We start from the raw sequence: 11,797 nt of genomic DNA on the forward strand, positions 1-11,797 counted from the left end.
TGACAGGTGGTAAACAGCCTGTGACGTGCCGTGACCCCTGACCCGGGTCCCGGTTCCCGATAACGATCGATCATCTAACCATCACGATGCTTTAGTGGCTGGTTGTGTTTGCAGGTGAAGTTCATGAAGAGCGTTCCCGGCACGGCGCTGGTGGAGATGGGCGATGAGTACGCTGTGGACCGAGCCGTGACTCACCTCAACGGCATCAAGGTGTTCGGCAAAAAACTCAACGTCTGGTGAGCACCAATACTCCCTTTAACTTTAAGACAACATTTAGGAGACATAACTAAGGTTGGGGTCAGGGGCGGGGTTCAGGTGGAGTCTGACACATCGATCTAGAAAAAGATATCTTAACGGCTGCTGACCAAAGTGACATGACCAGCGACTGGCTGCAAGTTAATTAACAAGATAGGAAATAATTACATGTTAATTTTCTCTGACTTTTCTTTGCAGAAAAAAATTTGAGAAAGGAATATTATGCTTTGGTTGAACAGCTCAAATACAGGGAACAAGGGAATGCGAATAGACTCTAAGTCCGTTTTTTTTTTTTTTTCAATTTGTGCATTAACAAACCTGAGAGGAAAATGTGAATTTGTCAAGATATTGCAAAATATCAATCGTCTTGTCTGAGATGTAAAAGCAGAGCGAAACAGACTGAGTGAATAAACTCTGAAACATCACTGGTCACTTCCAGTGAAGAGAGGGAACCATCAGGTCTGTGAGGAGCCATGAGGAGACCGGAACCTTCCTCACGTTGACGCATGGAACCAGCAGAAACCTCAGATTTCCGTCATGTTCTCCACATGGTTTCCCATCGTCTGAGCTCTGACTGCAGCTCTTTTCGTGACCTTGTCTCGCTGTGTCCTCCTCTTCTGTGGTGGTTTAATGGCACCGACTGGAGAATCAGCTCCACCAACATAAACCAATGAACTAATATTCACATAACAGTAGTAGATGGAAATACATATTAATTCTTATCTTCTTTTGCCGACTGTCTGGAAATTTGGTCAAAATTTCCTCTGTATTTGGATGGAAACTTGACTTCTGATTTGTTTTTAAAAGCTCACAAGCCAAGAACGTTTCAGACCACTCGACTCATAGGATGCTCTGCTTTGACTTTTCTCACGGTAACATTTTATTCCTAAAGGCTGAGCTTTGCATTTGCCTCATGTCAGACTCCCGAAGCTTCACAGTTTTGTCTCATGCGGCACAAACATCATATCCCTGACTGACCGCCTCCTTCCACCTGTTTGTTGGTTTACACGGCTTCGTCTGTCCAACCCCCCCCCTCACTCCCTCCCTCACACCTCAGCGTCTCCAAGCAGCAGGTGGTGATTCCCAGTCAGGTGTTTGAGCTGGCCGACGGCAGCAGCAGCTACCAAGACTTCAGCCTGACCAGAAACAACCGCTTCAGCAGCGCACACAGCGGCAGGAACATCATTCAGCCGCCCGCAGCCGTCCTGCACTTCTACAATGCTCCGCCCACCCTCAGTCAACACCAGCTGCACAGGGTGAGGTCGCACCTGCATGACATTTGTGTGGAGACAGATTATCTTTAGTTTTAGTTGGGTTGGAAGGAGTTTGGTGAAAGAGCTTTTAAAGAGCTTTCTGAAAAGGTGTAATCAGATAAATAGTTGGGACCAAGTACGGAGCCCTGTGGGACACCTTCAGTGATGAGATGTCATTTTGAGAGCATCTTTTAATGTTGAACACACTGGGTGTTTTTTTCTCAGCTATTTGGGACACGTTTCCACATTAATTAATCAATTCTTTGCTAAATATTTATTAGTGCTTTGCCTCAATAACTTTCTAAATTCTAATTCATTTTTTGCAGAATATGCAAGATTTAAAGATACCGTTAAACATAACAGACCAGATAAGATGATAATAGGCTTGTTCTGGCAGTTTTCATCTCTACACTGGTCCGTAGTCTCTGGTTGTACTCTGGATGTCCTCTGGGTGGCATCACAAGAACCTTGTAAACATAACTTTAGCATCAATAATTTGACAACTGAGACTTATTTCAGCTTTTTTTTTTTTTAATTCTAAATAGTTAAAAAGTGAGATGAGAAAGCAGAAACTCTTTCTTTTCATGAAATAGTCTGACCTGTCTTTCTCATCCCTACAGCTCTGTACTGAACACAACGTTCCCGCCTTCACTAAGTTCAAAGTCTTTGATGCCAAACGTGAGTTTAACCCGTCAGACACAAACCAGGAGCTGGCGCTCAAATCCAGAAATGTTCGACTGAGATCTGACCGTCAGGATACATCTTTCAACATCTGTTTTCATGCCCTCTCCTCTTTCTTCTTCATCATCATTTTCTTCTTTTTTATCTTCCTCCTTCTCTTCATCCCTGCAGCCAGCTCAAAGACTCTGTCAGGTCTGTTGGAGTTTGACAGTAAAACTGAAGCTGTGGAGACTCTGACCGTCCTCAACCACCATCAGATCCGAATACCCAGTAAGTGTTCTTCTGACAGTGGCAAACTGATGGTACAGTACGAACCGTTTACAATCAGGAGCCAATCAGGTGGCATGTAGGCATGATGATCGATCAAACCGAAGTTTCAAATTTCAAGGATCCGGTTTCCTTGTGTCCTTGCCTCGCCTCAGTGTGACAACAAATCTTCAGGGAGCTCAGCACAGTCACTGCTGCTGTTCTGCAAGAAATAATTCCAGCACCAACTGTAACTCCAAACTGTAGTTTTTACACTTTGTTTGTGTAAAAAGATTAAACAAACAAAATACAACAGTGAGCTTTAGAGGTGTTGGGAGGTGTATTTCTGAACCTTGGACAGAGCCAGGCAGGCTGTTTCCCCCTGCTGGTGCTAAGCTAAACTAACCACGTTCTGACTCCAGCTCTGTACTAAACACACAGACGTGAGATTTACATCTCACTCTTAGAAAGAAAGAGAATGTGAAGATTTCTCAAAACGTGGAACTATTCCACATCAGCTATGGCTGATGATACAGGGGCAAATAGGGACCACCTTGATGTGGTGCGTTCAAAGAATTTCCATTACATGTTAGGATCCCAAACCTAGCACGATTAGCACTCAGCACAGCTGGCCGTTTTTGGAAGGGTAGTGTACAATCAGTTGTCCAGTGGATACATTTCAGATGGAGAAAATGGTGGGACAACAACTGCTGTGGACAGATGCAAAGCCAGAGAATAGCACAGTTTTTCGGTTTGACATACTGCGATATTTCACGTTGTCCACAGCTGAATTCAGGTGATAATCCCACTGAGCTCATACGCACCTGTTCTCCTGAACAGGCTGTGCTGCAGCTCAGTTGTCAGTCTGGGTAGCTGCGTTGGCACCGCAGAGTCCGGTTTTACCCTGTTGTCTAGAGACTCCAAGATGCTCGAGATCCTGGAAGCCTGTTCATGACCAGGTACCACCCTCCCCCAATAACACACGCAGGAAGCACAAAAAAAAGCGCCTTCTTTGACAAGCTAGCAGTTAGCCGTTTTTCACTCCGTCTGTGGTTGAATCTGTGGTTATTTTTTTACCACCGTTTTCGTTTATGTCTATATCCCGCGGCAGGTGAGCATCAAGATGTTCACGCTCCGATTTTTCTTTGATAATCCGCTTCGCTCATGGTGACCAAAGCTGCGCTCTTCTTTAAAAGAAACACAACAGTGCTCGGCACGCAGCCAATCAAATCGCAGTGGGGCAACAGGTGGTCAGCCTCACCGTCGAGGGCCAGGTCGGGTTTTGCCCGACTCGCCCCCAATGTGCTTCTTCTGCTGCCAGCTGCTTTCAGGTGACTACGTCTTCTAATACCAGGCAACGGCAGACAGACAGATCCCTACCTGCTTTCACCACCAGATGTCAGACTTCACACGGATGTGATATTAAAAAAACAAACGAAACGACAAAGAGAGCCACGAGCTCAGACAATGTTTGGATGACGTCGTCATTATGTTTCTTATAATCTGACCGAAAGCCCTCACACAGACCGTCAGCAGTGTTTTCTTCAGTATAAAGTGAACCTGTTCTCCCTCTCTGACCCGCAGACAGCTCCAACCCCTTCACCCTGAAACTCTGTTTCTCCACCTCCTCCCACCTGTGACCCCCGACCCAGATGGCTGCCACCGTCGCCTGCTCCTCCAGGGGGAACCGGAGAAAAAGATGAACAGACGCTTTAAGTTTTTCTGTGAGGTGTCTGAATGGATGCCGTTTGTGAGCGTCAGCTTAGTTACTGTGTAGTTAACTTCACTGATGAGCATTGGGCCAGATTTTTTCTTTTTCCTGAGTCATGTCAGGGACCTGAGAGGAAATCCTCTGTTCCCACTGAAGAGTTTAATTAGATCCAACATGACGAATCAAATCAATAAACGACAAAAGGCCCATTTCATACCCTGAAGATAAATACAAAGATAGTCGCCATGAAACTGAATTTTAGAGGGTGAAATATTTGTTGTTGTAACAAAACTCAGGGAGGAATCATGAAAAACTGTAAACCAATCAGATATCAGCCAGGAAACGAGAGACGTGCTGTCAAGTGATTTCTTTTAAATCCTTAAATATCTTTATTGTTTTAATATGTCATTTTATTTTATTTGTTTGGTTTTATTTATTCATTTTATTTTTCAATGAGTAAAGCTTTGGATCACCCCCTGCAAAGCAGAGTACAGTTTAATTCTTCCCAGTTTACAGTGGAAAGTGCACCAGTACAGACATGTGGGTGCGAGGGAAGAAGAGGGTAACAATGTGGTAAATTAAGACATTTTTATACTGTGTAACTAACAACTACCTATTCTGTTAATACAGGGCACAGTGTGACCATTGCATAATATAAATCTGCTGTGATTTCTTTCAGAATTTCCATATACTACTTACCAACACTGGAGGGCAAAGTCAGGATAGTTCCAATACATAGTTCTTCAGTAACTCTGGGGTACGTTGGTGTTTTTACCTCGGAACAAACACAGGTCCAGGGAACATACTGCGATGCCTATAGGCTATATGTCGGTGTCTGTGTTGTACGCTGGCCTACTCAACGTGTACTCACGGGAAACTTGAGAAGCCTGAAGTGGAACGGATTTATGCGGATGGACTCCGTTGTTACGTGTTGTTGTTACGAGGTAGAGGAAGCAGAAGAAGACTGTGCCAGAGTGTCCTGAACAGTAAAGGACACAAACAATACCGCCGCTGAAAAACTACCGACAGTCACAATATCAAAATATGATCCAATGAGCTTTATGGGTCGTTTCATTTCTTTCAAACTCAGTACGTCTCCTCTAAAACTAAAGTCACTTCAAACCATTTCCACTTGCGTCTACAACTGAGGAGACCTAAAGGCCAAAACCAGGCAAAGGCCATAGAAGGCCTCTCCGTAGCGTCCCTTGGCCCCAGGTCCACGGAGGACGGTCTCAGCTGCCACTCACTTCCCCGTCTTATTAATGCTCATATTAGATACTGAACATAAATAAGTAAATACTTACGGTATACGTTCCCTTTAAATTCCTCCCCTAATAACAGAAAATGCCTACAGTATAAAGGCTTCTAAATTCTCCAGTCCCCACGGTGTCTTCCTCTTATTCCCTTGTACCTAGATGTGTGTATGGGTACATGCTGCACTGGTGCACCGCCGCTATGGAAAAATGCCACTGTACATTGGGAAGAATTACACTTGACAGTTCGTTGCAGGCTGTAATACAGCGGTACCTTTTTTTAAAAGTTCCTATTAGTTAAATTCATTTGACTTAGCTTTGCAGTGACTGGTGAATCAGTGTACGTTATCACAAAATGAGATCAAAGCTTAGTGGTTTTATTTGTTGGATTTTATGGATTGGTTGATTTTATATTCTGTTTATAGTTTTTTTTTTTAAAAAGGAAAAGAGGGAAAATGTGTTAAGGTGAGTGTGTCTTTCAGCTGTTGTAATTGTTTTAAACAGAATTTCTGTGTTTACAGCCATCTTGACTTTTTTAACAAGGGCGGGGGTAACTGTTGGTTTGCTGAGGAATTGATCAAATTGTTTTCTGTATAAAATATTCTTTTTTTTTCTTTTTTTAGTTGTTTGAACTGTGACTTTTTCAGTAGCAATACCTTCGTGTGGTTCTTTAGCTTTGTGTAGTTACACACCGTATTCGATTCTCATGCGGACCCTGAACCCTCAGAGAATGATTTTCCCCCGAGCGTTATTGCCGTCATAGCCAGCGGTTATCTGCAACCAGCTGTAAAGGCAACGTCGACACACAGTATCGTTACCCGTCAAGCGGACGCGCTGAACTCGGTAGCAAACGGTTGCCTACCGCACGTCAGGTGGCACGAACACCACTGCGCCGTGACGCTCTGTGTCTGCTGGGCGTTGGTGACGTAACGTCTCGGACGTCAGCTTGTTCTGCTGCCCCCGGGTGGGGAAAAAAAAAAAAAAATCAACAAATGCAGCTTTAAAACAACCTGCAGGACCAGTCATGAAAGCAGTCAGAGTATATGTTACACAGCGATCACGTTTACCGCCGTTTACCTACTCACGTCTCTGTAAAAACGTCAACTCTCCAAGGCTCTTTGCTAATGTCAACGTGTCAGCATGCTAAACGTAGCACCTTAGCTGGATAATCAACAGAGCACATGATCAACAGCTCCCATTGGGATCTTCTCTTCTGCAGTTCTCCAGAGCAACTGGGACGTTGTTTCTAGAAAGTGTGTGACTGCTGAATTTTTTTTTTTTTTTTTAGTTGTTTGTCAGAGCAACACAAACTAAACTCCCTTCATCTCCACTGTGTGGGGGGTGGAGGCATAAACCTCACAGACAGATGTATGGAGATTAAATTAACTATCGGCATGAAGTGATACGAGGAGAGGTGTGTGTGTGTGTGTGTGTGTGTGTGTGTCCGTCCTTTTGAGGGTTAAGACTGGGTTTTAGGGTTAGGGTAAGGGGTTGGGGAATGCACTTTGTCAACGAGTGTCCTCACAAAGACAGAAGTACAAGCGTGTGTGTGTGTGTGTGTGTTGTGTGTGAGTGATTTGGGTGAACCGCCCCTTTAAGCGATACCTTGAGCACTGATTTTTAATGGCGGATCAACTGTCAAAATAAACACCTCGCAGCCGATTACGGACCAATTTTCTGTACCAGTGGATGTTGGTATTAATAAACGTATGATGTATGTTAGTGTCATATGTTGTCCCGAAAAACGCTTCGAAGGTGGCACATCATCTGCGAAGGTTCTGACTGTGGACTTGTGCTTTTTTGACTAATCTAAACTCAGTCCTTTCAAGTCGATCGGCTGGACGCCAGTGGAGACGGACGGCAGTGTGTTTGTCCTCCCTGTCTCGGCGTGTAGAGACTCCGCCTGTCCTATTGCGATGTTCACTGTCTGGCCATTAAAATGTTTGACGGCTGTTTTTTTTGGCTGGTTGTTGGTCTGTGATTGTCAGTTCTGACCCTCCGCTGCCCCACCGATGTTGGCAGGTGTACAGCACTTACCGGATTTTTACGGTTATTCAGCCCTTGATTAATTCTAAAAACCCCAAAAATTGTATGATACTTTCAACGAGTCGTAGTTTTGTTTTTTTCCATAATAGTTGGTTAATAGTGGGACTGATCTGGAACCAGCCTAATTATTCATTGTACGTTAACTATGTTGCCATTTTCATACAGTCCCTGAAAATGTCCCTGGATCTGCTGGGACCTTGAGAGACACCCACTGCTGCTGCACACAACATCTAATAAACCCTTTGTGAGTGTTTCACAGCTCCTGTTGTGGTTTAACTGTCAAACTGTTTACTTTGGTATGCTTTATGGTAAAAATGTGAGCTTGTGCTTTAGACTGCACGCTAACATCAGCATGCTAACATGCTCGCAGCGACAACGCTAACAAGCTGATGTTTAGCAGGTATAATGTTCACCGCGCTCGGTTTGGTGTGCTAGCGTGCAAACATCTGCCAATTAGCCGCGAACGGCAGTTGAGGACATGTCATCGGTTTTGCAGGTTTTTGGTCACTAATTATAACTTTGACCTGCTGGTGGCGCTAGATAACAAGTTAGAGGATCACCGGAGTTATTACAGTTCATGCTGAGCGGAACATGAATGTCTGAACCGCGTTTCACGGCAATCCATCCGGTAGCTGTTGAGAGATTTCACTCAAAGCCACAAATGTCAACCTCATGGTGGCGCTGGAGGAAAAGTCCGAGGATCACCAAAGTCAGGAGGATTCCTCCTCCGGGAACCATGAACGTCCGTACTACATTTCATTGCAATCCGCCGATATTTCAGTCTGAACCAGACCGACTGACAGACCAACACTGCCGCCCACAGAGCTCTGCCGCTGAAGTAGCAAAGAAAATATCGTCTGGAACCTGCACGTCCTCGAGGACGTCCTCGTACAGTGTTTCCTGTAGTCTTCAGAATAAACACTGGCCTGTAGTCAGGGCCCTCTGCAGTCAACATGGTGAATCCGTGGATGCACTGTGGATATTCATGTACACTGCAAACTCAGCGTTCAGTGTATGCCTCACTCTGGCTCCTTTGGTCTTTCTCTTCTCTTCTTACAGTAAGTTGGTTTTTAGCAGCTGGCAGCGACGGTAGTAAGGTCCTACCGTACGGCAGGAAGCTCCAGACCCTGACCTCCGACTTCTCTGTGCAGGTTCAGGTTCGATACGCCAGGTGTCAAGTGGTTAACGTTCTCCGAGCCGGAAGCAGCTGCACGGTTTCAGAAAAAGCAGGCAGGAACCTGATCTGCTACAACTTATCACCACTTGATCGTCCAAGACTCTGCAGCCGGTCCAATGTTTTCATCAATAACTCGGAGACTAAATGATTTCGGGTCTGAATCCTCTGCGAGGACTCTGCAGAACAACATCTGACTGTACATACAGTAGAAACATTTTCAGCTGTATCACACTGCAAACTGCAGGACAAAGCCTCATCTGTCGCTGACTTATATAATTATTTTAATCGTTCTGCTTGTGGCCGGAAAATGGAACACCGTTTCTTTTTTCATCTCTGCCTTGATGTGATGCGGTGATGCTATTAGCCAATCACGGCCCGGCCTGAGGCTGGTGTAAAGAACACAAGTGGAGGAAAATGACAGTTGAAGGCTTTGTAGCGCGTCTCAGCTGCCAACGTCTGCGTGTGCGATAACAGCGGCTCGTGTAACCTCCCACTTTTTTCCTGAAAGCAGAATACAGAGAGCAGAGAGCCAGTCTGACTGGACCGTCATCAGATAAGACTCCACCACGCGAACATCCAGGTGTGAAGACAGGTTTTAATCTGATCAAACCAGCTGACACACAACACAGGAAACCAGGTCACAGTTGGAGCCTGCAGCCTCCTCTACAGTGTGTCTGAGACAGCTGCTTCCTCTCTGTTTAAAAAAGTAAGAAAATGTGCTGGAATAACATCCTGCAGCGAGCGAGGACGGATTAACCACGACGGGAGCTTTTTCTCCTGACAGACAAAATCCAGTGTGAGACAGGAGAGAATCGGCTGACTGTCTCCACTCAAACCCATTTTCTACACGAGAGTCACGAGCTTTCAGAAACAAGTTCTCACATTCGGGCTGAATTAGGCCCTGGTTTGGATTTTTACAAGTTTTACAGAACGGCAGAGCCTTTCCCGTTAAATTCCCCGGAATGATTTGAAATTTTAATCTGAGCTCGTAACTGTCAGAAACGGGTAAGAAGATATAAAAATCTTACCTGTTCAGGATTAACAACGCAGCAGAAAGACGTCCAACTTTGTCCATTAGCAGGTCTAGAGTATATAGTCTTCAACGACATTTTCTAATATAGACTAAGGGTTTGTTTAAGAAGGTTTAAACAAAGTCAGCTTTTGTTAACTTTGCAGTGGAACTATGAGTTAACACAGGTATTTTTTTTTCAGTAAACAGTCAACGCAGGATGAGCTGTTAGCTGCTGTTTTAGAGTCGATATCCATCTCTGAGCTGAGACGTTTACTCTCTGAAACTTTGAAACTTTCCTGAAAACAAGCTGGTGCGTTTGAAGGAGTCTGAAAATGTGTCCTCAAAATGAGTTAGAACAGCAGTGAGATTCCTCTAAAATAAACCCATGATTGATTTCCTTATTTAGGACTTTATTATTTCTGAAAGCTAAGACATGATTCTGCCCGTATACTAAGATAGATGAAGCCCAGGTCTACACGTCACGTCCTGTCCCAGCCTCTGTTCCACCAGCTCATTCAGCATTTCAGTCTCCCTGAAGAAATGAAACACGTTTTTCATATTCTCATGTAAATCAGCTCCACTACAGCAGTTGCTGCAAGGAGCTTAAACCGTCATGATTTTACACCATCATTGCTTGGTTTCATCCACATCCATAAAAACTCACCAACGCTCTCCTCTAAAGTCATTTTTTCAACTTTCTAGTCGTAGTCTCTGCCGTCCTCTCTGTCCTGCTGTTATTACAGACATGTCTGAATCAACTGCAGCCCATCGACCCCCTCGCGGACTCTCCTCTACCCGTCAACGACTATTCCTTATGAAAAATAGTGTTTGTTAAAGAAATATTCAATAAACACCGATATAAGATTGTTCTCCAATTGAGATAAACTACCATCCTAATCGAAACACATGAAGCGAGCCACGCGACGCACTGCTGAGAAAGGCTCTGTTCCAAGGCTGGAGCTTTAGTTCTTGTGTAGTTACAAATGTGTGTGGGATTTTGAAGGAGCTTTTCTGACTTCTGGAACACCTCCGGTTTCCCTTGGACTCTCTATACCTGCGTAAAAATCTTTATTTTAACAAAAATGAAAGACTGACTACGTTGTTAGCATCCAGCAACAGCCACAGCTACAACTCCCACGAGGTTTGTTACTGACTGCTCACCAAACTGTTCTTTTTATCTCCGTTAACATGATGAAATGTTTTGTGTTTTCTTGTCGGCGAAGCTGTGAATGTCCATTTATCTTAGAATATTTTCAGAAAATCCCAGTGTCATGTTTACAGCGTTTCTGTCGCGTTCACCAAATTAATTGTAGGATTTTTTCAGATGTTTTTAACACCACGCACAATGCAATTCACTTTATCTTTTCCACGGTCATACTGGTCGAAGAATGACTGAAGACACTAATAAGGCCCAAAATTATTTAATAAGTGCATGACTTTAATCAAATTTATGTCATATTTTTGTCCGCTGTATATAACAATAATTTCCAGTAATATAATTAATCAGTTAACTGGTCCTGGACCCATTGATGGATTACCGAATGGGCCTAAGAGGCACAGACCCAGGGGCCTGAGGGGTCAAGAGGCTCCTTGGCCAGAGGCTTTGTCCGCCTCAATATTTCTTGTTTGAAAGTCCTACAGCTCAGGTAAAAGACTACAAAGAAAAAACGATCACAAAGAGACGCAAAAATAATCTCGAGACTCAAAACGACCGTGAAAAGACACGAAACCACAACGAAGACACGCAAAACCCCCACAAAGTGACGTCAGTCTGGGGGTCCCGTACAGGAGGGTGTTGGGCCTTTTACTTGCCTATGCCCAGGGACCCTTCGTCTAATAATGCCTGGACCCAGATAAGAAAATAAATGGATGGATTAACCAATTAAAAAACAAATAAATAATTTACCAGCCAAAAGTTGTAACTAATGTAACTGTCTGCAGCAGGCAAGACAAAGCATTCAAGGCCTTTGTAAGAGAAACTTAAGACTTTTTAACTCTTTCTGAGTCTTTCTGTAGAGATAACTGAACTCAGTGCTGCTCAAGACCTTCGGCTAAACGGTTTCATCCTTCGTAAACACAGATTAAGGTTAGCTGTGGATGCTAGCAGCTAGCTAAGCGGGGGGCGGGGCCTCGGCTCCGTATTTAGGACCTCGCGGACACCGC

At 44.3% G+C, this 11,797-nt stretch overlaps 1 protein-coding gene and 1 long non-coding RNA gene across 2 annotated transcripts in view; one reads left to right on the top strand and one right to left on the bottom strand.

The window, feature by feature from the left end:
- LOC120799802 (heterogeneous nuclear ribonucleoprotein L-like) overlaps window positions 1-5,829 on the top strand; it is a 14,524-nt gene extending 8,695 nt beyond the window's left edge. The window contains exons 7-11 of the mRNA XM_040145184.1: window positions 115-236; window positions 1,313-1,511; window positions 2,129-2,186; window positions 2,361-2,459; window positions 4,020-5,829. Of these exons, the coding sequence (XP_040001118.1) occupies window positions 115-236; window positions 1,313-1,511; window positions 2,129-2,186; window positions 2,361-2,459; window positions 4,020-4,075 (534 nt within the window). The 3' untranslated portion in view covers window positions 4,076-5,829. The remainder of the gene's footprint in view (window positions 1-114; window positions 237-1,312; window positions 1,512-2,128; window positions 2,187-2,360; window positions 2,460-4,019) is intronic.
- Window positions 5,830-10,335: 4,506 nt separating this feature from the next.
- On the bottom strand, window positions 10,336-11,683 carry LOC120799805. The gene is made up of 3 exons (XR_005708888.1): window positions 11,541-11,683; window positions 10,524-10,688; window positions 10,336-10,445 (listed from the first exon to the last, which is right to left on the bottom strand). It is a non-coding gene; the product is annotated as an uncharacterized LOC120799805 (long non-coding RNA).
- Window positions 11,684-11,797: the final 114 nt, after the last annotated feature.

This window comes from Xiphias gladius, chromosome 15, assembly GCF_016859285.1.
Source record: "Xiphias gladius isolate SHS-SW01 ecotype Sanya breed wild chromosome 15, ASM1685928v1, whole genome shotgun sequence".
In the NCBI taxonomy this organism is placed as follows: Eukaryota; Metazoa; Chordata; class Actinopteri; order Istiophoriformes; family Xiphiidae; genus Xiphias; species Xiphias gladius.